Source organism: Natator depressus, chromosome 5 (assembly GCF_965152275.1).
Source record: "Natator depressus isolate rNatDep1 chromosome 5, rNatDep2.hap1, whole genome shotgun sequence".
Classification (NCBI taxonomy): domain Eukaryota; kingdom Metazoa; phylum Chordata; order Testudines; family Cheloniidae; genus Natator; species Natator depressus.
The window spans coordinates 49717442-49744439 of record NC_134238.1 but is presented as its reverse complement, the minus strand read 5'-3'; the positions used below and the strand labels follow the sequence as shown (position 1 = coordinate 49744439).

At 40.0% G+C, this 26998-nt stretch overlaps 1 protein-coding gene across 1 annotated transcript in view; it reads left to right on the top strand.

Annotated features, from left to right (window-relative positions):
• The window catches only part of MCCC2 (methylcrotonyl-CoA carboxylase subunit 2), a 98404-nt gene that overhangs the window by 62739 nt on the left and 8667 nt on the right, over positions 1-26998 (top strand). Inside the window, exons 9-16 of the mRNA XM_074953988.1 lie at positions 3780-3879; positions 5069-5164; positions 6605-6677; positions 6927-7003; positions 13142-13208; positions 13435-13591; positions 14460-14574; positions 22820-22905. Of these exons, the coding sequence (XP_074810089.1) occupies positions 3780-3879; positions 5069-5164; positions 6605-6677; positions 6927-7003; positions 13142-13208; positions 13435-13591; positions 14460-14574; positions 22820-22905 (771 nt within the window). The remainder of the gene's footprint in view (positions 1-3779; positions 3880-5068; positions 5165-6604; positions 6678-6926; positions 7004-13141; positions 13209-13434; positions 13592-14459; positions 14575-22819; positions 22906-26998) is intronic.

Here is a 26998-nt window from a genome sequence, read left to right as displayed (position 1 = left end):
AGACCTGTTAGTCAAGCTACGCAACAGGAAGTGCCAGCAGTTTTGCTCCTTCCTGAATCACATCCCGGCTTCCATTGTGGATGCGTTCCTCCTCCCATAGGGAGGCTGTCCCCTGTACGCGTTTCCGCCTATCCCTCTCATTCACAAGATGCTCCTCAAGATACAGAGGAAACAAGTGTCCTAAACATACAGTTAAGGGTAACATAAAATCCCTCCTTTACCTGTAAAGGGTTAAGAAGCTCAGATAACCTGGTTGGCACCTGACCAAAAGGACCAATAAGGGGAGAAGATACTTTCAGATCTGTGGGGGAAGGTTTTTGTTTTGTTTTTGTGTTTTGAGTATTGTCTCCGGAGACAAAGAGAGAGACTAAGGAAATAATCCAGCTCCTACTGAAATGATACATCTAATATTACAGAAATAGTAAGTCATAGCAAGGAATGCATTGGATTTGTCTTTTGTTTTAGCTTGTGAATTTTCCCTGTGCTAAGAGGGAGGTTTATCCCTGTTTTTTGTAACTTTGAAGTTTTGTCTAGGGGGGAATCCTCTGTGTTTTAAGTCTTATTACCCTGTAAAATTACCTTCCATCCTGATTTTACAGAGGTGCTTCATTTACTTTTTTTTCTTTATAATAAAGTTCTGTTTTTTAAGAATCTGACTGTTGTTTAGTGTCCTAAAAACCCAAGAGTCTGATCTGTGCTCACCTTGTTTACCTATTCTCAAGCCTCCCCAGGAAAGGGGGGGAAGAGGCTTGGGGGAATATTTTGGGGAAACAGGAACTCCAAGTGGTCCTTTTCCTGAATCTTTGTCTTACTCACTTGGTGGTGGCAGCAGTACTCATCCAAGGACAAGGAGGGATTTGTGCCTTGGGGAAGTTTTTAACTTAAGCTGGTAGAAATAAGCTTAGGGGGTCTTTCATGCGGGTCCCCACATCTGTACCCTAGATTTCAGAGTGGGGAGGGAACCCTGACAACAAGCTTTGGTGATATTGATAGCTCCAGCCTGGCCCCACCAGCACTGGTACACATCATTCCTGGAAATGTCCGTGGAAGCTCCAATCACCATGCTGCTCTTCCCGGATTTACTAATTTAGGATCATGGCTGTCTCCAACACGCTAACCTCAAGTTGCTGCACCTCACTGCGTGGAAGCTCCATGGCTGAATCCAGTGGAGCTTTCTTGCTCGGATCAGGTTAGACAAGTCCTCCTTGGCAGTAGGAAACCGTCCATGAGAGCCATCTACTTTGCCAAGTGGAAGAGATTTTCAATCTGGTTGGCGCAGCACCGTTTGTCCCCGACACTCGCCTCTGTGCCATTTATATTAGACTATCTTGTCCATGTCGTCAGTAAGGGTTCACTTGGCCACCATCTCTGCCTTCCACCCAGGCACAGACGGCCGCTCAGTCTTTGCTAACCCTACGATCAGCCGCTTTCTTAAAGGTCTTGACAGGCTATACCCGCATGTCCGACAGCCTGTCCTGGCTTGGGATCTCAATCTGGTCCTTTCCAGACTCATGGGACCATCCTTTGAACCTTTGGCAACATGCTCCCTGCTCTATCTCTCGTACAAGGTACTGTTTCTCATAGTGATAACCTCAGCCAGAAGGGTGTCTGAGCTCAAGGCACTGACATCAGAGCCCCCTTACACGGGTTCCATAAAGACAAGGTTCAGCTCAGGCCTTACTCAGCGTTCCTCCCAAAGGTTGTCTCCCAGTTTCACATCAACCAGGACATCTTCCTCCCAGTGTTCTATCCTAAGCCACACTCCAGCGGCAGGGAGCAAAGGCTTCACTCATTAGATGTCTGCAGAGCGCTACATTGAGAGAAAGAAGCCATTCTGAAAGTCTGTCCAGTTATTTATGGCAGTGGTAGACAGAATGAAAGGTCTTCCTGTCTCCTCTCAACGCATCTCATCATGGATCATGTCCTGCATCCGTGAGTGCTACAACCTGGTGAAGATGCCTGCTCCTCCGATCACTGCACACTCCACCAGGGCTCAGGCCTCTTCAACTGTGTTCCTGGCGCAGGTTCCCACCCAGGAAATCTACAGAGCAGCAACGTGGGCCTCCATACACACTTTCACCATGCACTATGCGATCACCCAGCAGGCCAGAGACGATGCAGCCTTTGGAAGAGCAGTGCTCCAGTCAGTAGACGGCTCTGACCCCACCTGAACTTGGGCTTGTGAGTCACCTGATTGGAATGGACGTGAACAAGCATTGAAGAAGAAAAAAACTGTTACTTGCCATCTCGTAACTGTTTATCTTGGAGATGTATTATTCATGTCCATTTGAATACCCACCCTCTGTCAGAGTAGCTGGCAAGAAGGAACTGAGGGGGTGGCGGGTTGGCAGGGCTCTATATTGAGTGCCATGAAGGTGCAACTCCAGGGGGCGCCCCGGCTGACCCGATGGAGGCTGCTATGGGAAAAATTGTCCGGCTACTGTGCATATGTGGGTGCGCACACCTGATTGAAATGGACATGAACAACACATCTCAAAGAGCAACAGTTACTAGAAGGTGAGTAACCATTTTTTCAGAGAAAGACAACCCACTTCCATAATTTACCAGTCCAGTTATTTAAATGTACACATTTAATGCCCGCAGCCCCCATCCAACGATAGTAGTGGAAATTGTACTGAAAATGGTGTCCCTGTGCAATAACTAAGGAAATTCTAGGAAGTCTCTAAATACTATGTTTGACCTCAGATTCCCAGACTTTGTAGTGTTGTATTTTACTGGTAATACTTTATCATTGGCTATTCAAGACTTTTTTTTTTAATTTAAGACTTGGTATTTTTTATTTTGTCATTTTTGAGATTATTGAATTGGTAGTATTATAAGAACTTGTATGACAGACTCATTCTGTTGTTGTAAGTATGGCAGTGTGGGTATCATATGTTGGAATAAAGTTTTTGTTATTATATATCAACTGCAATAACATGTCCATTATAGGTATATTTCTATTGTGCATTCTGTGTTTTATGTTATTAGGTTATTAAATCATGGAAAAGGTCATACATCTTATACCTTCTAGGATTCTTTCCTTTATGGTCAACTGTAGCTTACTGTACGCTAAATCAAAATGTCCAGTGATAAAAGGAACATTTGTAAAGAGTCTATACTATCAAAATTGAAATAACTATATACTTTCACGTTCTCAGAATGGGAAGGGAAAAAAAGCAAAATGTAAGCATTCCTTTGTAATACAATGAATAAATAAGCTCCGTTTGTACTTCAGTTTACTGGTGATTGAAGTGTTATTGTTAAGGTAATTAATGATATTTTAAAATCGCTGTCAAATTTCTCCCATGATTTCAGTTATTTTCATTCACTATTTTAACTCATATTTTAGAAGTTTAGTATTGAAATTTTTCTTCCCTAATAGTTCTTCATTCTTCAACATGCATTGTTTTTTATTGTTCACTTATTCATAAATATTGGGCTGCTCAAATAGATTTTATTTTAAATATTGAAACACTTTGTATTTTAAACTGATGTAAGGAACTACATGGATGGTGCAAAAATATACAAGAAAAGAGAAGTGCAAATATGATGTCTGCCAACTTTGTGGTCTCTTTACAAATGTAAAAAAAATTGAAACTCTATGTTAAGTTAACTTCCTAAATATGGATTTGGGAGCCTGGTTTTAGGCATCTAATTTTTAAAATATTGGCCAAAGTATTTTAAAAACTCTCATTTTTACCAGTTTTTTGTGTATGTGTGGTGTATATTACATACATTATAAATATATATATATATATATATTTACATCTGTACAGAAAGTCTGGTGTAACTGATCACTATGCTTTGGATGACAATCATGCACTTCATCTAGCTAGGAAAGTTGTGAGGAGTTTAAATTACCAAAAGAAAGTAGATGTAAGTATATATGTGATTTTTTTTTTAACATAATGCATTTTCTAAATTAAAATGTATAATTTTTCCTTTTTTTGCTGTGTCATAGCCGTGTTCGGCCCAGGATATATGAGAGACATGGGTGAGGTAATATCTTTTATTGGACCAACTTCTGTTGGTGAGTGAAGCTTTTGAATAACACAGAGCTGAAGAAGAGCTCCGTGTAGCTCAAAGTGAGAGATATTATCTTACCCACCTTGTTTTTCTAGTTTTTCCTTATTATTTGTATGTGCATTGGTATGTTTGACATTAAATACATTTTTGACATTGAAAAAAGACATGGTTCCTGTCCCAAAGAGCTAAAGGTCTAATCTTGCAAGTATGTGCTCCTATATGCAGTCCCAGTGAAACTGATGGGACTACATGCAGGAGTAAGCAGAGGTTTGGGGGTAATTGTTTCAGAAATGTGCTCTAAATTAAGGTAGGCCCAATTCCACAACATACTTAATTTTAAGCATATGACCAGTTGGTCCCATTGACGTCAGTGGGACCTCCTCATGCTTCAAGTCAGGTACATGCTGAAATACCTCCTTGAAACTGGGTTTTAGACAGTAATGAACAAAGGAAGTGGAGAGGGAGGGGGTGCACTCAAATCATTAATAATTCAGGTTCATCATGCGTCTTGTTGATTTTAAAATAATAGGGTAGGTTTGATGTAAAGGGTGAATGGCTTGTAGTGGAGGAATTGGCTTAGGTCAGAGGGTCAGACTGAGGAGATAGAGTACACTGGCTGAAGGAGGAGAGGGTATGTAAACATAAGTAATGGCCTGGAAAAAATCTTTTTCAGTTTCTAATGTGCCAATTACCCTGGTATCTAGGTGGGGACAGGGTGCAGATATGCAAAAGGGAGAAAGATGCAAAAGTTTTGGTGAAGTGGGAGGAATTGTCAGTGTAGAGCATGGGAGAGGTGACATGTGCAGTAGTAGGAGTTAGGGACAGAAAGAAGGAGAGGAGTGATGCTGTTCAGACCCGTCAGTGTAAGGGGCTTGAACTTGATGCAAAACAAGGTTCGAAGCCAGTAAAGTGATCTGAGCATGAGTGGTGAAAGGGGAGCTATGAACAGGGTAGTTGGGAAATTAATTAGGCTGTTTTGGCTTATCATGATGTGAAATAATTTCTTTGTCATTTTAATAGCTTTATTAAATTGCTACAGGTGACTATAGAACCATCAGAAGAGCCTTTATATCCTGCTGATGAATTATATGGAATAGTTGGGGATCAGCTTAAAAGAACCTTTGATGTCAAAGAGGTATGGGTAAAAATGTAGCTGCAAAATACACACACAAAATACTTTTTGCACTCAGTTTCCTTGCAGGAAGGCATGCTTCATTTATTCCTCAACATTTGTCTTCAGAATACAGCTGTTGGGCTTGATGAATCTTCCATTATTGTAGGATCTTCTAATGTTTTAAATGTTCTTGTTTTGGTAAGCCCAGTAAAATGTCAATGCATTGTTAAAAATTTAATACTTTTCTATTATTCTCTTGAAAAAACGATTAACAAAGGTTAGAGTTTAAAAGTATTTTTAAAAGGTTGCCAAGACTACAGTTAAATAATAGGTTTGCAGATCTTCTACACCACGTGGCCACTGCTTGGATACAGTATTTTAGCATTCTTTTTTTGCTAATTCTGTAGAGCTAGATATAAAGAATTCTGTCCTGATTTAAGGATTCTGGAGGCCTCAAACATAACAGAAATAGTTTAGCTCTCCCAGCCACACAAAGGGGTCTCACCCTGCAGAGCGCTGCTCCACAATATGTAGCACTACTGTGCACATCTACTGATCGCAGCATGCTCTTAGAGGGCCCTAAGGCCTCAGTAATAGCTGCACAATCAGTTCACATACTGTTTATGGGCTGGGGAAGAGGACTGCATTCTCTCCAAGCCCCCCTGCATATGGTTCCATGTGCAAAGCCTATTTACTCAAACTTTGCCTGCAAGACCAGTATTTGGTTTGTAGTTAAGAGTCCTGGCTTGAAACCTCCCTTAAATACTTTACCAGGCGACATGAAGTCTCACTTTCATTACAGGAACACTGAAGTACTTGAATACTCCGATTTCCTATTCTTTAAAGTTGACATTTCTTTTGCCATGTGTCTTGCTGGTTATGCTCATATGCTTAGTCACAAAACCAAATCTTGGTCATTTTAAAACTGATTATCCATTGTTGTATGACAGGTCCCAAACATAAGCAAAGCTTCATATGCATGTACCTTCAAAGAGAATGGCAAATGCATGTGTGTAGCTTTTTCTATCTTTGAAATGTATAGTGAGTGTACCCATTTGTGGTTAATATGCCTGGAAAAAACAGTTTTTCTGTCTGACATGGGAGTAAACAGAAGAACTTGCTTAAGATTCAGTTTTGAAGGTGTGTAAAGTTTGTGACCTGATGTTTTCAATCTTTAAATCTCCTTTAAAATAGACCCTCTTTTGATGAAAATAGAGGTAAAGCATAACTTATAAGGTACAAGGGTTCTTTCCCCCCCAGCCTAACTTTCGTCTACCGTCAAAATAAATACATAAATCAGGATGCTTGACATCGTCTAAATGGAATGAAGTTATTTTAAAATCCCTTGAATGCTTGATGACAAGTTAAATGTCGAAGTGCACCCTGTCTTTCTAAACAAATTTTAGTGCAAACTAAAATAAGGAGGGGAACCTAATTTTCTTCTTCTTTCCCCCCCTTAAGGTTATTGCTAGAATTGTAGATGGAAGTAAATTTGATGAATTCAAAGCCTTATATGGGGATACGTTAATCACAGGTATTTAGAACATATATTTTTTTAAAAAATTATTCTGTAAATATTTCTCCCAGTTTTACAGGTGGGATAATTTTGTTTGGCTCACCCATTGTGCTGAGCTTTAAAATTGTTTAATAATAAAAGGTTTTCTTTCCTCAAGAGACACATCATTGCATCAAGAAAATAGTATTGGCTCTGCATTTTTTATAGTGAACTCAATGTACCTGAAAATTTGTAACTTTTTGTTGTTTTTCTTTTTTCCCTGTTCAGGATTTGCTAGACTATTTGGTTACCCAGTAGGAATTATTGGAAACAATGGAGTTCTCTTCTCCGAGTCAGCAAAAAAGGCAAGTTTAATGTGTTATTGAGTCTCTCTTCAAATTTTAATTGAACATTGTTACTGAGAACTCAACTATTGGATCAGAATTTCCAAGGGGAAAAATGGTCTTTTTTTGTAATAACTAATGGATGTGTCTGTGTGGGTATCTGATGTGAAAATGAAATGACCAAAATTCCTTGATAGACTTTGAAAGTAATTTACTTTGTTTTATAAAAGGTGGTGTTACCATAACAGATTCAGATAAGAGGCAGACATGGCAACAGGAAAGTATAGTTACAAGAAGAGCAATCAAAGCTGTATGGATATGTCACAGTTGAAGTAATAAATTCTGAAACCTCCAGCTGTTACAGGAAAGTCAATACAAATGCTTTAAAAAGTCATTGTTAGATGAAATTCTAAACCTTTAAATTGAAATGTTACAGTTAATCATAATTTTTCTAGTGACTGATAAGAATTTAGTTCCAGTAAAAATTTCTAATGTACTCTTATTTCTCATTCTGGTACCCAATTTGTTGACTTATAATAGGTTTGCTTTTCATACTTCTTCTTGGTAACTCCTGAAAGAAACTAACTAATAAAATTAATATATAATATACATCCTTATATCTTCTTTAGAATCTCGGTACAATGTATTTTTGTTCCTTTTTTAAAAAACAAAAGTGTTACTTCAGTACAATGTTCTGAATATGTCAGTGCTTTGACACAAGGATCAGGGAACAGAGAGGCTCTTTAGGTGAGAAGGTGGCTATTGGCCAAGTTCTGTCTTACTTAAATAAGGGATTCTGGATTCTTTAAAGAAACAGGTGACAAGGCCAAACTGAATTTCTATTTTGGGGGGAAGAAGGGCAATAGTAATCATATATCCTGGTCTCTTTTGGTGAAATCCTCACAGAACTGGTGAGGAAGTTAGTGCAGGAAGACTGAGGGAAAGAGAAAGCTTTTGGGAGAAAGTTGAAAGAGGGAAAAGATTTGGCTTGGGTCCTAGGTGGCATGAAACAAGGCACAAAGGTGAGCTGCGTGTAATGGAGAATACTTTGAACTTTAAGGATTGCAATAAATAAGACCATTTTGTGGTGACGTTTATTTTCTACAGCTCTCTGCAGCTTTAAAGACCTCATTACCCTTTTATACCTTCAGTATTCTCTGGTGATTAGTATTGCAAAAGCTTTCCTATCAACAAGAAAGCAAGGGAGTACTTTTTCTCTCTTTCCCCTTATTATTTCTGCCATTGCATCTGGCACTATAAGAGTAAGTTTATCAACCTCCAATCACCAAATAGAGAACATGTTCAGAACAATGGAATGATAGTGTTCAGAGTCCTCCCATGAAACTTGGTGGTAACTCTCAGCCACTTCTATCATCAGACTTGTCCAACTCATATTCTCCTGTTAAATGGCAGAAAACTTAATTAACACAGAGTTACGGTTGCCCAGTAACCGGTGACCTTCCAGAACATCAAATTCAGCACAACTCAGACTTCTGAAAACCGGGAAAATAAAGAGTTAAGGTAAATGCCCATGCAACCTCTACTTTGCCCTCTGGAGCTGGCAATAGTTATTGAGAATTATCTGCATTCACTATGGCTGCATTAACTGTGTGAGGTGTAGTGTACTGAATGGTGAAGGAGTGAATTGGAGCAGTTTGGATGAGCTGTCATAGTGATATGAGCAAGGTCCTGAGAAAATAACAGTTTTTAAAAAATCCACAGCAGCATCATGAGTAAATGTTCAAGTTTCATGGGCTATGTATGGCCATCCCAAGGTTAGTAGGGCCCCTAAGATCCCAGAGCACACAGTTGTCAGGGAGAAGTGCTCAGACCCCTGCAGAGGGATCGCGCTCTCCCAGATCCCAGTGCACATACAGAAGGGAAGAATTCAGAGCTGACAGCCCCCCCATTCCTAAACCCCCAACTTCCTGTGCTACCCCTTTCCTTTCACCTGAGTCCCCTAAGCACTCTTCCTTGCCCAAACACCCATTCCCACTTATCCCATCTCCATAATACCCCCATTTCTCGCTGCAGACCCAAACCTCTTTTGAAGCCCTAATCACCTCTCCCCTCCTCGTGAACATTTGCATGTGTCATTTGTTTTCTTTTAAAAATAATTGCAGCATCTTCTGAATATTCTGCTGTATTCAGATTGCATTTCTAACTTCCCACCTCACCCCAAACCAAAACACCAACAACCTACCCCCCCACACCTGGACAGAGGTAGATTTTTCACAGTTGTTCATAGTTCATTCTCAGATTTCTGCCCAGGGTACGTTTCAAACTTCAGAGTTGCTAGAATCTGTGAACTCAATGAAATACTATTTTTTCCCCCTTGTGACTGAATTTTGGAAACACCTTGCTCAATGACCCCACATGTGGATCGCTAACCCTACAGTACAATGAGGCATAGCAAATTTTAAGACAATCTGTGTAAGCACACGTATTTTAGAGCGCTAAGAAGAGTCATCCTTTTAACAGGAAGGACTTCCCAACCATAGTGAGGGCAGAGCTGGTGCTCCATTATAATATTGTATGAAATTAGGAGGAGACTGAAAGGGAGAGCCTCTCTGCATCTATCAGCAGCATAGCAGCTTCAGAGGTGTTCAGTGGTCCATTTGTCTCAATGAGATGTTCTCAGATGAAAGAGAATACCAAATGGAGATGAGTACAGCCTGAAACAATAGCTCTGAGACATGTGAACTGCTCCTTTCATGTCAGTGAGTGCTCCCCTCCATCAAATGCTGGAGAGTTTCTGATACCCATTCTTAGCTCCTTGCTCCTCACCCAGTCTCAGCAATGTGTTCTTGGTGCATGACCCAAGCGTGCCTGTTCTAAGCTCCCCACCCAGAGGGCAGGATCGTGGCTCACCTGGGGGAGGGAGAGGGGCTCACACCCCCAGAAAGGCAAGGGCCCTCCAGAACCATACTCACATGGGGAGGGGAGCAGGAAAGGGAAGTTAGACCCCTGTAGATGGGCTGGGGTTTCCTGATTTTGGCGCACATATGGGGACAGAGAGCTGGGCTCAGAGACCATGGAGGGGCAGGAACCCTTAGATCCCAGCTCACATAGCAAGGTAGGGAGAGGGACTTACATTTCCCCCAGAATAAAAATTCCCCTTTGACAGAGGCAGACGGGAGCAATATGTCTGCGTTTCTTTTTTTTTCTTTTTTTTAAACTTCAGATTTCTGCCCTAGGTTGGATTTGAGCTCACCGGGACTAGAGTGTTGCTCAGAATTGGTAACCCTAATGTGTCCTTGAAGCCATTCAGGTCCTGTGACATAGAGAGAGTTTTATTGGCAGTTAGCACTTCACTCTGTATATTCTCAGTGTAATCCATTGGGTGCATAAACCTTCAGCCAGGTCTACACTACAGACCTATGTCAGTATAAGTACACCACTCAGGGGTGTGAAAAATCCACACCATTGAGCAACGTAGTTAATACCCAGCTAACCCCCCGCATGTAGACAGCACTATGTCAGTGGGAGGGCTTCTTCTGCTGACATAGCTACTGTCTTTTGGGCAGGTGGATTAATTAGGCTGATGAGATAAGTTCTTTTGTTGGTGCAATAGTGTCTTCACAAAAACCCCTTAGTGGTGCAGCTGTACTGCTGTACATGAAGACAAGCCCTTAATGTGCCTAACTGGAGAAGCAAACTCTGTTTCAAAAAATGTTTTAATTTGATTTTCCCCAAAGGGATGGTGGGTGCCATGCACTCTGTTGGGGTAACCGTTAAGCATCTGAGATCTTGATGTGATGATCTGAGCCCTGGTTTGGTCTCTGTATGTGAGCAAAAAATGTTGCCAGAACCTGTCAACTTTAAGAAAAGCTGTTTTTTTTTCCCCTCTAGGGGCTGTATCTTGGGAATCCGTCATTCAAATGGCCCCAAATTTGGATCACTGTCTGTACCCTCCTTCCCCATGAGGCACACCAAATTTCAAGGCAATCTGATTAACTATACGGATTAGAGCATTTAGAAAGCTGGTCTTAACCTTCACTAGAGCAGAGCTGTTGCTCTGCTCTATTTTTTTTTAATATATATATATATAATATAAATGAGACCCTTACCTAATTTTTAGCTTAGTCTGTACAACATATGATTTATCTTCTGTAAGGGCCATAACCTGATCGTGTGTGCTTTCTTCATTACATTATTTTTAACAGTTCCAAAACTATACAGACCTATTTAAAATGGCAGACCTGGCCTACTGTGGCTTTTCCCCATAGTGATCACTAGTTTTTTGAGTGCTTCTGTGTGTATTATCCCTGTTTTTTCCTCTTTGCTAGCAACTAGGGGTTATTTGGGTATTGTGAAAAGGTCACGGTTTTTTGTTACTATCGTGCACCCCCAAGGAGTTTATGGGCTGAAAGAATGGTCATTAATTTAAACTCTATCAGCAGAGGATTAATAAGGTTTTTAAATGAAGGAACAATATGTAATAATGACTGAAAAGCCAAGTCTTTCATTTGTGTCAGGTTTACGTTTTTCAGTATCAGTACGACCACCTGCTTCGTGCCCTTTCAGGTTAATTTATACCAATATCACAGAATAGATTTTGTGTTACAGAATTAAGATCCCTCCCCCCCCCCCCCCCAAAAAAAAAAAAAAAAAAGAAAGAAAATGCGGCAAAGCCATTTCAGCTTGTTGGTTGTTTTTTCATGGTTTACCTAAGAATGTAAAACACGCTCTTTTTATCTTCACATGTGATAAAACTAACCACATATAATAGGCTGAAAGTATGAAGGCTAAAATAGCCTTGGCAATGACTCACAGGCATATATAATCTTGTGGACTATCTCACTACTCTGATGCTTTGTAAATACTCTGCATTTTTGCCTTGCCTCACTGATCTTGGCCATGCTCAGTGAGCTAGTGGGTTCTTTGTCCTCCTGACCTGCTCTCCAAGTCGGTCAGCATTTCAGTCAGCATTCAAGTTCAGTCAATTGTATGGGATTCCTCCAAACATAATACAATAAAATGTTTTTGTACCTGAACCCTGCATCACCCACCCCGCAACAACCAGGCCTTTGGAAATGCTAGAGTGGGGTGGACAGGGATGGACAAATTCCCAAAGGCTGCGTGACCGCGGGTAGGTTTGCCAAAGATGGTTTAGGCACAGTTGATTTAATGTGCAAAACAAAACATTAAGGGACAAAGCCAATAAAATTAAGAAAAAGTTTAGTAGTTTTTCAAATTCTTGAATACAGCCCCAAACTGCCCTTGCTGCTGAGGTTATCTTGGAGTCTTTCCTCAGGCAGGTCTGCCTCTGTGGAACTACAAGGAGCAGTGACCTCAGCCTGTTAATGGCTTTCTATACAGCAGCATTGTTCTTGTTGCCTTAGGCTATGTCTGCACTACAGACCTTACAGCGGCACCGTTGTACTGCTGCACTTGTGCCACTGCAAGGTCTCCTGTGCAACCGCTCTATGACATAGCACTGTTCATAGCAGCACTTATGTCAGTCAGGGGTGCGTTTTTTTACACCCCTGACTGACAAAAGTTTTACTGACAAAAGTGCTACTGTAGACATAGCCTTAATTTTGTTACCTGCTGTTTGCTACACCTGTTCTTTAAATTAACCCCACCTCTAATGGCAGCAATTACCAGAGTGTAACTGATTGCAGAGGAATCTGCTGCCATTTCTTCATTAGGTAAAATCGCCCTTAGTTAGGAAATGAGGAGAGGGAGAATAAAAAGACAGAATTTCCTCTGTGCTCCATGGAAATGATGGAGCAATTGAAGACCGCAGTAGTTTGGAAGACTAGGAAAGGTAAGGAACTGAGGATTTGGGTAGATTTCACTCGAAGGAATGTAAAAATGTGGTTTCACTCATAACTGTGGTTTTTATCTTTTTATTTTCCACTATACAGTATTACTTGTTACTTTATCTTTGAACCTACGCATTAGTGACAGGTTTCTGTTTCCATTGAAGTCAGTGGAAGTTTTGCTGTTGACTTTAGTGGGAAGAGGAGTAGGTCCTACCCCCAGTGTGTCCCCTGTGATGAAGGGGACAAAGCAGGGCCTGCCCTTGTTCCCACTTGAAGCCTATGGCAAAATTTCCATTGGAAGTAGAGTGACAATAACATCAAGCAGAGTGACTGTAGATATTGCTTCACTCATTCATCTCTTAACAGTTTACCTTTACTCTGTTCGCAGGGAACTCATTTTATACAATTATGTTGCCAAAGAAATATTCCCATTGTGTTTTTGCAGAACATCACAGGTGAGTAAACCTGACTAATAGGCTTTGTTGCTGGTCATTCAGGGTCAGGCATTGAAGCAGCATCTATGTGTATATTATCTGTATCTCAGTTGCTCAGAAACCAGCCTGTCTGAACATATAGGCCCCTTCCCATCAATGATTTATAATAATATGGTTTTGTTTGAGTGAGTGCTGTATAGCTAGTATTTAGCAACTGAAAGATCTTGTTCATCTTAAAATGTATTAGGTTTCATGGTTGGTAGAGATTATGAAGCTGGAGGAATAGCAAAGGATGGAGCCAAGATGGTAACTGCTGTAGCCTGTGCCAGTGTACCTAAAATAACAGTAATTATTGGCGGATCCTATGGTGCTGGAAACTATGGTATGTGTGGAAGGGCATATAGGTAAGTATCACTCCTGATTATAATAGGAAGTAAAGGTTTCATATGACTTTCAAATCCCATTACCCCAAAATTAATTTTAACTCTGGCAGAAATTGTGCTGCCTTTGTTTAGAAAGCATCTTGCACTCAGTGGGTGTGACCAGAAGTAAATAATAGCTGTAGGACCTTGTGGAGATTGTTAGGCTCATAACTTAACTATTATTAAAATGTTGTGGTGGAGGAAATTCTCAGGAAGAAAAATAGCTAACTTTTTGAAAACAAAACTATTGCTCCATTGCTAAAAAATGAAAAATGGCTGCTGTTTTTTGTGCCTCTCACAGCAACCATAGTGGGCTGGATCCTGTAACCCTTATTCATACGAGTAGTGCTTATTTGTGTGAAAGTCCCATTGGATGCAGGGGGTCTGATTGTATGAGTAATGTTTATAGGATCCACCCAAAATTTTTGTTAGTTTTTTAGTCTCTGTTCACACTATTCAAATAGTGTTTTTGATGACATCAATGCCTCTGTTTCTGTTGAAGCTGCAGTTGTTAACTAAAGCAAAGAGTCATGTGACAGGTTTATTTGTTCTGTCTTGTATGCTTTTTTGGGGGGGGTGCTTTTTGTGGGGTGAGGGGGATGGAAGACAAATGTTTAAGAAATGTAGATACTAGAACCTTTAAAATAGAAACAATGGAGCATATTTTCAAACCCTGTAACATGATGTTACAAACAATGGAGTATTGTTCTAGCTTAATTTACATTTTTAAAATAAACCCTATCAATACAAATAATAGAATTGTTCACCTCAACAGTGTATTTTTTAATTCTCTGGTAAAAAGCTGATCTTTGTGTTTTGTTTTAAGTTTGTTTAATGTTGTATTTTTCAGTCCAAGATTTCTTTATATGTGGCCAAATGCTCGCATCTCAGTGATGGGAGGAGAACAAGCCGCAACTGTTCTGGCCACAGTAGCTAAAGACCAAAAAGCAAGGGAGGGGAAAGAGGTACTATCACTCTCTTCTGCTCACCCCTGATAAGATCTGGGCAAATACCAAATGAAAGTAGAGACTCTTAGTCTACCCCTTGTATTATGAGTACCATCATTCTCATCTAATCTTGCATTGTAGCTGGCTTACATTGTAATACCTTTCCTTTGACCTGGTAGAGTGCTATCACGCAACATTTTGATTAAAGAACTAGAACAATATAAAATTCACATGGGGCCCATTAAATGGATTAAAAGCTGTCTAACTGATAGGTCTGAACATGTAATTGTAAAGAGGAAATGGTCATTGAGCGGGTGTGTTTCTAGTGGGGTCCCACAGGGATTGGTTCTTGGCCTACGCTATTTAACATTTTGTATATGACCTGGAAGAAAACATAAAATCAGATGACATGAAGATTGGGGGAGTGATAAATAATGAAGAGGACAGGTCTCTGATTCAGAGTCTTTAGATTGCTTGGTAAACTGGACTCAAGCAAACAACTTTCATTATAATGTGGCTAAATGTTGTTAGGGGGCTTATTCCTTCACCCACTTACTTCCCTGGTCCTTCTCGCATGAACAGAGAGCAACAATACCCGAAGTCCAAAGGTGCAAACAATTCTATGTTTGTTGGGGTGAACTTCCAGCAAGTATGATTCCAGTTTCCTTTCTTAGTGTCCCCCTTCCCAGCTCTGACACCACAGAGCCTTACCTGTGTCCCTGTTCCCATTCCCCCCCCTTAGCAAAACATGATTCCAATTTCCCCACCCCAATTCCCTGTTCCCATTTCCCCCCCCCCTTACTTCCTGATTGACTGCAGACGATATAGTAAAACTTGAGTTCTGCTTAGCTATACCTTAACCTATCATTTTACTGAAATTTAACTAACCAATCCTAACATATTGTAACATGATTATTTAAGGTTTCAGAGTAACAGCCGTGTTAGTCTGTATTCACAAAAAGAAAAGGAGTACTTGTGGCACCTTAGAGACTAACCAATTTATTTGAGCATAAGCTTTCGTGAGCTACAGCTCACTTCATCCACAGTATGCATCCGATCAAGTGAGCTGTAGCTCACGAAAGCTTATGCTCAAATAAATTGGTTAGTCTCTAAGGTGCCACAAGTACTCCTTTTCTTTTTATGATTATTTAACCAATTATATCCCACCACCTTAATTAGCTTACACCCAGCAAAATTAATTATACAGCAGACAGAAACAATCACAGAACCAGACAGAGATTATACAGACAAACAATAGGGAAATGGGGACTACAATGATAGAACAACACAGAAATGAGGATTTCACATCCCAGCTATTGATAAGTGAGTTCTTGCCAGACAGGATGCTATCAAACTATGTTTCCTTTTACATTTTCTAGGCACTTCCCTTTCTCTAGAGGTGATAGGCATTATCAGGACAGGATTGTATTCCTAACAGCCCAATAGCACCTTATTTCAATGTGACTAGTTTGGAATGTAAAGGTGACCGTTTGCTTCCCAGCTTATGGCTGCCTATGCTGCTTAGCCAAAGATCTTAACCTAAGAACAGGGCCTCAGACTGTCACAGTGAGAAAAGGCCTTTACACTGGCAGACAGTGATTTTGATTCTTTCTTTTATACCTCTATAACTAGCTAAGTGATAAGAATACACCTAAATTCTTTGAGTATAGGCCTTTACAGACAGGCCTGAATTTCTGTATCCTAACAAATGTAAATGTATACATATAGTAACAAAGAACGTAGGCCATAGCTACAGGATGGGGGACTCTATCCTGGGAAGTAGTGACTGAAAAAAATCTGAGGATCATGGTGGATAATGAGATAAACATGAACTCCCAGTGCAATGCTTTGGCCAAAAGGGCTAATGCAATCCTGGAATGCAGAAACGGGGGATTCTTGTGTAGGGATGGAGAAGTTATTTTATCTTTGCGTGTAGCGCTGCTCCAACCACTGCTGGAATACTGTGTGTCCAGTTCTGGTGTCCACAATTCAAGAAAGCTGTTAAACTGGAGCGGGAAAAGAGATGAGTCATAAGAATGATTAAAGGATTAGAAAACATGGTTATGGTGATAGGCTGAGCTCTTTGAGTCTATCTAGTTTTACAAAGAATGTTAAGGAGTAACTTGATCAGTTCATAAGTACCTACATAGGGAACAAATATTTAATAATGGGCTTTTCAATCTAGCAGAGAAAGGTAGAATACGATCTAATGGCTGAAAATTGAAGCTATACAAATTCAGACTGGGTAGAAGGTGTGCATTTTTAACAGTGAAGGTAATTAACCATTGGAACAATTTACCAAGGGTTGTGGTGGGTTTTCCATCACTGATAATTTTTAAATCAAGATTGGATGTTTTTCTAAAAGATCTGCTCCAGGGATTATTTTGCGGAAGTTCTATGGCCTGATTTATACAGGAAGTCAGACAAGATTATCACAATGGTCCTGTCTGGCTTTGGAGTCTATGAATCTGACACTTAACAGTTTAAGGCTTCTGTTAATGCTGCTCAGTGGTGTGACTAGCAGAGGGTGTTCATGAAATGCTAGTGCTTGCATCTTCCCTATAGCAAGTGACTTGCCCTGTTTCCACTAGCTTAGGAGACAATTACTTCAAAAAATTTTTTTTTCCAGGTTTTCTCTCTCTTTGGGCCCTAGGGCCGGATCCTCAGCCCTGCCTCAGCTTAGCATTTGGAGATTCCCCTATGGGGGAGATAAAAGAGGAATATCTGAAAGCACAAAGTGTCTTTTTCCAATTACGTTTGCAGTGACTTTGATTTCACCATTTTCATTTGAAATTTGTGGTATTTAAATAAGCCTGCAATTGTTTTGATTTAACGAATAGGCAAAGGAATTGGAAAACATCACTTGTGACTGTTTTTATATTATATTTCTCTTGGTTATGTCAGGGCATCTTGATCACTAACACGAAATGGTAGATACCTATAGTTGCCATGGAAACTGAATACATCCTTACATGTGAAATGATCTGTTTCAATGTATTACAGAATAGTTTGGAGTCAAATGTAGAAAATAGGTATTAATAATGAAGCAGAAAATGGACATTGTCACTGGCTATGAAAGTTTTCCTTATTATCTATTAAACTAATACTTCGCATTAAAGTGTTTTTATTGTAATATATCATACTCAGAGTTTTTTATTGTGAATAACGATCAGGAAATGACACTTTTGGATTTTATCTCCCCCATCTGCTTAGCATTCCAATTGCGTATTGCCTGAATACTTGGGCTCTATATGGGTAGAGTAAAATTTACCCTTCCTCTCTCTGCCTCATTTTCCCCAATCTGTAGAATTGAGATATTACCGTGAAGAGAAGTTTTGATACTGAATTACAGTTAGTTTGTAAAATGTTTTAAGAACCTCAAATGAGACATGATATAAGTGTCATTTCATGTTTTTGTGGTTATAATTAAGGAAAGCCAGAACTTTGTATTTATTAGCATTTATTCAGTGCCAAATACAGTAGTTGCCTTACAAGGCTTAAATTAAGAATGTCAGGATGACAGTAAGAGATCAAAAACCATTCTCCCCTGTATTATATCAGTCAGCTAGGAAACCAGGACAGGCATCTCTGTTCAGCAAAGCACTTGAGTATGTGCTTGAGTTTCATTGGTGTAAAAGATTACACGAGGTTCAGGCCAGCAGGGAATCTGGACCATTGACTTCAATGGGACTGCTCACATGCTTAAAGTTAACCAAATGCGTAAGTGCTTTTTTGGATCAGGATCTCAATCATTTGGGAACATCTGGCCAAAGAAGTGCATCTTAAGGTCTTTCTGGAAGTGGCTAGGTTCATCCTTACCCTTAATTTCACAGACGGTGAACTCCAGCAGTGTTGGGCTCAAGAGAAATAAAGTATTATGTATTGGCAGAAGCAAATATAGATATATATATATGAAAATAAATAAATGGTCAAAATATTAACATAAGCATGATGTGTTTTGTTTACTTTTCAAAGTAGTGGCTTGCAAAATTTGTTTTGTTTTTTTTTAAAATAACATTGTTCCAGATTCTCAGCTGATCCAACAAAGAACTTAAAAACATGCTTAACTTTAAACATAGGAATAGTCCCATTAACGGAAGTTGAGGGAGCAACACCAATTTGTGACAGCTGAGAATTTAGCCTGATATTTATATTTAATGAAAGCTTAAAAAAGGGGGTGGGGGTGAGATCCTCCTTCTGTTCTAGTCCCTTTAGAACATGTGAAAGGTCTGCAGTGACAGACTGGGGCTCTAAAAGACCTGAATTTGCTGCGGGAGGATTTCCCCACTACAAGCACTGCAGATGACAGCTGTAGGGCTGCCTGCCAAGCATCCCCTCACAAGCTCTGGTGTAGGCGGCATACTGGGATAACAGGGGTGTATTGGGGCTGCAGTATGGGAGGCTGCCATAATTTAGGTTCCCAGGGCTGTTTAGATTACATTATGTCTGGAGCAGCCCAAGGTTATGAGGGTGCAAAGTTGGCTTAAAGCAGAATCTCAGCTGAAAGAGAAGTCCAAAACCTGGTTTATTTTACTATTTTTATCATTTAAAATATGGCCTCAATAATTTTAAAATAGCGAATCTCAAATTACAGCCCTTAAAAACTCTTAAATACATGACTAATAAGCAACTGAAAATGGAGATTTTATTAGAAATTTTTGACATGCATTAGGATAGAGTTGTTTTACCCTTTTGTATCGCAAAATTGTCAGGGTGCCTATTTTAATTTTAATGCATGTCACTTGATTCGCTAAAGTGAGAATTGTGGGTGGAGCAGGGTGAAAAATGCCTGGAGATGGTTTATGCAGTGTAATTCTAGCCGTGATGGTCCTAGAATATTAGAGAGACAAGGTGGGTGAGGTAATGTTTTTTATTGAATCAACTTCTGTTGGTGAGAGCGACAAGCTTTTGAGCCACACTTAGGGGGGGATATGATAGAGGTCTATAAAATCATGACTGGTATGGAGAAAGTAAATAAGGAAGTGTTATTTACTCCTTCTCATAACACAAGAACTAGGGGTCACCAAATGAAATTAATAGGCAGCAGGTTTAAAACAAACAAAAGGAAGTATTTTTTTCACCCAATGCACAGTCAATCTGTGGAATGCCTTGCCAGAGGATGTTGTGAAGGCCAAGATTATAACAGGGTTCAGAAAAGAACTTGACAAGTTCATGGAGCGCAGGTCCATCAATGGCTATTAGCCAGGATGGGCAAGGATGGTGTCCATAACCTCTGTTTACAAGAAGCTGGGAATGGGCAATAGGGGATGGAACACTTGATGATTACCTGTTCTGTTCGTTCCCTCTGGGGCACCTGGCATTGGCCACTGTTGGAAGACAGGATACTGGGCTAGATGGACCTTTGGTCTGATCCAGTACGGCTGTTCTTATGTTCCTACACACAGCTCTTCTTCAGGTCTGGGAAAGGTATGAACATCACAGCTACATGAAAGGTGGAACAGATTCTTTAACATAAGTAGTTAGCACATATTCTAAGGGGCTGTTCAAGGTAGAGTGGCCTGTTAACACCTCTACAGTCATAGGACACACTTGAGGAAAAAAAATCCAAGACTGTTACCTGGAAATCATGCAAGAAATCCAGAACAACTATGACCTCACCCTACCCCACCTCCTCACCTCCCAGTGACAGCCATCCAACACAAAAATAAATAGTGGAACCAATTGCAACTACTCCACAACCCACAGAACACCACCTCTGGGAGAAACCATGGCACCATACCCAACACATGGACACTACACGACACCCAAACTTCATCACTTTATCAAGACTACCATTCACTGGAGTTGAATTATCTGTACTGTCTAAGGGACTGAAGTTCTGCCCAACTACAGAACCTGATATCATACTAATATGTGGACAACTAGAAGAATTCTTCCGTTGTCTCTGCCTCAAAGAATTCTTTCACAACAGTGATGACACCACTCACAATTACCATATCCCTTCCGACAATCATCAGAAAAAGGAATTAAATGACTGGACACCACAGAGCGGATGAAACCACGCTCTTGATCACTGCATTAATTGCTTCAGGGAAAAAAATTGACTGTGAAATCCTTAACAAACATAATCTTTCCACTGCCGAGAGGATAGCCATTCAGTCCCTGAAATCTAACTACCAGATAGTGATCAAACCAGCAGACAAAGGGGATGCCATTGTAGTCCTCAACCATGATGCTGCATTAATGAGGCTGACTGACAACTATCTGAAATCACCTACTATAAAGAACTCAGAGAAGACCCCACACCACAATTTACCCAGCAACTTAAGGATATCATCAAATCCTTCCCCAAACAACTCCAGGAGAAACTCTGTTAACTCATCACCCATGAACCTACCCCATGAACCTTCTACATGCTTCCCAAGATACACAGACCAGGGAACCCAGGCAGACCCATCCTCTCTGGCCATGGCATTCTTACTGAAGGAATATTGGGACTCTCATAAACCATCCTCAAACTAATCTCCACACAAAGGGCCAGCTTCCTCCAGGACACAACTGACTTCCTCCACAAACTCCACAATATTAGCAACCTCCCTCAGAACATCATCCTTTCCACCGTGGATGTCACTTCCCTGTACACCAACATCCCTCAGAATGATGGTATAGCTGGCTGCCTGAAATATTTACAAGACAATGGACAGCCCTCAGATATCCACCCCAAGCACATATCCAAACTCATCCATTTCATCCTCACCCATAACAATTTTACGTTCAACAGCAAACACTTTCTCCAAACCATGGGAACAGCCATGGGTATTAGGATGGCTTTCCAATATCCCAACCTCTTCATGGGCCACCTTGAAGAAGAATTTCTGGACAAATGCACCATGAAACCAATGATATACCTGAGATACAAAAATGATATTTTCATCCTCTGACCAGACGTTTAAACTCCGTCATAGATTTCCACCATAATTCATCGACCACCACCCGTCCATTAAACTCTCTCTGGGATGCTCCCACACTAGTATAAACTTTCTGGAAACCACAATCAGCTTCAGCAATGGAACCCTACAGGCAACCATATACAAGAAACCCACAGATCACCACATCTAACTTCAGATATCTAGTAACCACCCCAAACACACCAAGAAATCTGTTCTCTACAGCCAGGCACTCAGATACCACAGAATACCACTTTCTCCGAGGAGAAAATCTGGGATGTACACCTTAACACATTTAAAATGGCCTTCACCAAACAAGGACACTCCACCAGAAAAGTAGATTACATTATGGAATGGGCCACCCAAATGCCTCGGGAGAACCTGCTTCAATACTGAAATAAAACTCCTTCCAACCTCATACCCATAGTTGTCACCTCCCACCCCATACTGGAACTCATATGGGTATCCTCAAACAACTACAACCCGTACTCAGTGGGAACCACATCCTGAAAGAAATCTTTCCTGAACCCCCACTTCTGGCCTTCAAACAGCCCCCCCAACTTCTCCAAGCTCATAATCAGATGCAAGCTCCCCACAGACTAGGACACACCAACTCAAAGCGGCATCAGACCCTGCCAGAACAACAGATGCAAAACCTGTAGACATATTTCCACTGCTACAATGATCAGCACCCCCCCCCCCAACACAGCTTTCAATATCCATGGATCCTATACATGCCAATTACAACATGTGTAATTACCCCAATATCAACTCTGTGGTTAAATGAGTCAATCACTATGCTCTCTAATGAACTTACACAGGAAAATGATCAAAAACAAAAACACCCTATCACCTGTGGGTGAACACTTTTTTCACAAAGTGATCACTCTCTCTTACTATCCATCCTCATCCTCAAAGGAAACCTGCACAACACTTTCAAAAGATGAGCCTGGGAGCTTAAATTCATAACTCTGCTAGACACTAAAAATCATGGACTGAACAGAGACACTGGATTTGTGGATTATTACAACAATCTGTAACCCACTAACCTCCTATTTTTGTATGTGCTAATTACTTATACTAAACAATCTGTTCCATCTTGCATTTAACTGTGATGCTCTGAGTAACTTTCCCAGATTTGAATTGCTGTGTGTGGCTCGAAAGCTGGTCTCTCTCACCAACAGTAGTTGGTCCAATAAAAGATATTACCTCACACACCTTGTCTCTGGAGATAGTTTAGCAAGTCACTTCTTGGCTGTTGTTTGAGATGGGGATCTGATGTCATTGTGTAAGTAGGTATTTTGAAGAATTTCTTGTACAGACAGTGTTCAGTTACTCGCTTTATTCCTTAACAGTTATCTGAGGCAGATGAAGCAGCTTTGAAGGAGCCAATCATTAGGAGGTTTGAAGAGGAGGGAAACCCTTATTATTCCAGTGCAAGGTAACATATAAATGTCTATTCCCAGAACGCGATGATATAACCAGAATGTGTTAACACCTTTTAGATCTTAATGCTGAACAACGGACCAGTTACACACAGTTTAAAACAATCTGGAACAAGGGTTTTGTTTAGTGTCCACAGGTACTATGCAATCCAAACCATGGTTCCATCTGTCTTGTCTCTGACAGCGGGCAGTACCTGATGCTTTAAAGGAAGGTTTCCAGAATGCAGCAAGTTAGTTGTGTACCACTGTGTATGTGGGGATGTGGTGGAGGGGGAGATTCTTTACAGATTCCTACAGATGGTCATAGGACCCTATGAAGCATGACATCTGATTTCTCATATCGTTGTAGCTTGTCGAACTACAAACATCAAGGATGATAAACTTACCCACTTTTTAATAAGTGTCCAATTTTTTATTTGTATATATCTGATCTTCCACGGGTTACTTGTGCACTGGGTAAAGGGACGTTGCTTTATTAATTCTAAATATGCTTCCTTTTTCAAAAGGTTATAAAGGTTGGGCTTATATATTTTGAATACCTCAGTTAAATCCCTTTTAAGTCAAATGCCCTTACAGGCTAAATTATCATAGTCTTTGCAACCTTCCTTTTCATGTAAACCTCAGCATGTTACTATTTGTCCTCCTCCTTCGGTTCTTTTTAATTTCTTTTTATAGCTTCCTTGAGGTGAGGTGATCAAGTATATGGGCACGCTATTCTGGAGGAGGGCACATACCATTAAAATGTAAATAATGTGTTCTCTTTTCCTTTTATAGTGAGCCTATATACAGCAACCTTGTGAAATTTTTGACACTTCTTTCCACTTCTAACCCCATATTTAACTTCTTGATAATGACTGATACTACTTTTTTGATGTTACCAAATTCTTCACTGATGCCACCACTAAAATTTTGTGCATGTGTTGATCTTCTGTTGTATTTATTATTGTAAATCATTTTCGTCGCCCTCCCATGCCTCTCATCGCTTAGGTCTGTCCAAAATGCTGACAGGAAAATCATCTTCTGATCACATCAGTCCCCATATGAATCCTTCTAAAGGGTTCCTTACCCTTATGCTATCAAATTCACGTTCTTTGTCTTTACTTACAAAATACTATATCATTTTTCCTTATATCTCTGGCTGTATCTACACTACAGTTGCTGCAGTGGCACAGCTATGGTGTTGCAGCTTTGCTGTTGTAACACCACAGTGTAGGCACTTGCTCCAGTGATGTAGGGTTATTTTTCCGTCACTATAGGTAATCTACTCCTCCGAGAGGCGGTACCTAAGTCAATGGAAGACTGGGTGTTAGGCAGACCAAATATGTCACAGAGGACACAACATTTTTCACAGTCGTGAGTGACGTAGCTAGGTCAATCTAATTTTTAATCTAATCTCTGTTTCTATTACCGCTATTCCTAACCATGCCCTACACCCTTCTCTCTTTTGCCATATGGTACCATTGTAGTCTCTTCCCCGGCTTGCCTTATCTCTCATCATGCTGCCTGCTTCTCCTTGTTCTCAATTTCACTAATGGCAATGTACACAGTTTATAAAAAGAATTGCACCACAGTTAAAAACAATGTCATTCCAAGATCTAATTATCTATGCCTTAAGTTTTACAAGTTCTGATTAGCTAGCTGTAGTGGGACTATATTGTGACTCCTGGTGTCTTCCTTCAAATCTCTCCTTAAAACTCAAGTAACTTGCTCCTACCCTTTTCTCACCAGTGATTCTTACACCCTACCTTAAGTGAACTGTTGTCCACTATATAAATTATTTTTAATGGCAGCGACCCCAAGCATTGTATTTACTTTCATCTTTTGCTTATGGTAGTAAATAAATGAATACCTTTGAATAAAGATATAGACTATGCTAAAAGTTAGCAAGAAGTTTCTCTTTTGGTAAATCCCCGGAGTATGCTTAGAATTATTTAATTCCAGACACACTCTGTCAGTAGGGGTAAATTTGCGTTGTTACAATTGTAAATGTGATTAATTTAACCATTTTAATAAAAGTATGTTAACAGGTGTTTGTAAGCAATAAGCTCCTGTATTTAAGCAGTCTCTATCCATATGTCAACTCTTAGTAATTATGTAGACACAAAGCAATCTGTTTTGTTTGGTTTTTTTACTCTCAGGTTAGTGCATTATTTATGAAGTCATAAACTATTACTAACTTGTATTGATTGGTGACATGATGACTTGCACACTTCATCTATTTGTTAGCCAATTGAAGCTTTATAAGATTTGCTCTGAGTATAGACAGAGACTGTGGACCAGGTCCTCAGCTGGTGTAAATCAGTGTGGCTCCATTAAAGTCAATAGAGCTAATTTGGTTTGTACCAATTGAGGATCTGCCCCTATATCACTATTACAAAGCCTCAGATTTATCCCTCAGGCAGAGAGAAAAATTACAGTAAGGATTTTAATTTTTTTATGATTGGATTGTAAGCAGAAGAATTTTTCACTGAACTAATTACATTAAAAATTACAGTTAGGGTGTCTGTATTTAGACCAAATCCTTAATTTGCTGGAGGAGAAAATGAACTCTTTGATTTTGTTAATTTGTCCTTTTTTTTTTTTAATTTTTTTTTTTTACATATCCACTGGAATCTCATTCATAATCTCTTTGTACTGAGGACTGAAAAATTATTGGATTTATTAGGCATGCAATATGTATACAGTTGTGATGTAAAAAACAACTCCATTTCCCCCAAAACAGCCAACAACCCATTGTTCATATTTAGAGCAATAGTTACGTGTAAGGAGAGAGATTTAAATATTAGCCTAGGGCCCACATGTTTTAAAAATGGGTGTTTCCATTCTCAAAAGTGTCAACTGATTTTTTTTGGGTGCCTGGCTTGCAACATCTTAAAGGGTGCTCAGCAGTTTCTGAAAGTCACACTCCTGCAACTTAAGTACCTAAAATAACTAGTCATTCTGAAAATTTAGGCCCAAACCCATATTTGGATACCTAAATAAGTGGCCTAATTTCAGTGGGAGCTGCTGAGTACTCAGCAAGGAACCTAACTTTAGGCATCCTTTAAAAAAAATAAAAAACTTCGCCTAATTCTTCAGTCGAGGGAGAGCAGTTTGTTTGTTCATAAAATACTGTCCCAAAATGAGCTAGGAGCTTCACAGTCATAAAATAAGACAAGTCTCTGGCCTGAAGACCTTACAGTCTAAGGGCAGCCTACACTTAAAACGCTGCATCAGCACAGCTGCGCTACTGTAGCACTTAAGTGAAGATGCTCCTACATTGATGGGAGAGCTTCTCCTGTCAGCGTAGTTAATCTCTTCGGTGAGAGGCGGTAGCTATGTCGATGGAAGAAGCTCTCCCACCAACAGCGCTGTCTACACCGGAGGTTAGGTCAGTGTAACTATGTTGCTTATGGGTGTGGATTTTTCACACCCCTGAGCAACGTAGTTCTACGGATGTAAGTCTGTAGTGTAGACCTGATCTAAGACCCTGAATATACATGGTCTGGGAGCCCTCAATTCCCACCAGTTCTTTTTTTCCTGTGGAAAGAATTGGGCATCTTAATAGGTTTGTCTTCTACCTGTGCCCAATATTCACACCTCTCCCCACCAATCATGAATTGTATGCCTACTCCCTTCATACACTTCATTTTCCTCAGTAAGATCTCAGCGTTTGGAATACTGGATTAAGACATTAAGCTTTACACTACTATTTTTGTAGTTTGGTGGCCTAGTCCAGTCACCAGCGATATCAGATATTATTTACTCCTGAGGGAATTCTGCGCCAAAAATTAAAAATTCTGTTACATAGTCTCTGTCTGTGCTCTTGGGGCCTGATTCAAAGCCCAATTTACTTCAGTGGGCTTTGAGGCCCTTGAGCAATACATTTGAAAGTAAAGGGAAAAAAATGCTTTTATGGTCTTAAAATGGAAGCATATTTCCCTATTTGCTTTGTGTATGCAATTTTGCTTATAAATTATAATTTGTTACCTTCAGGATGTCAATATACTTCCCCTTAGTTGTGTTTTCTAATCCAACTTTAATCAATTGTCTGAATAGAACCTTTCACTCTGAACAGTCTTAATTAACGAGAGTCATTAGCCAGCTCTC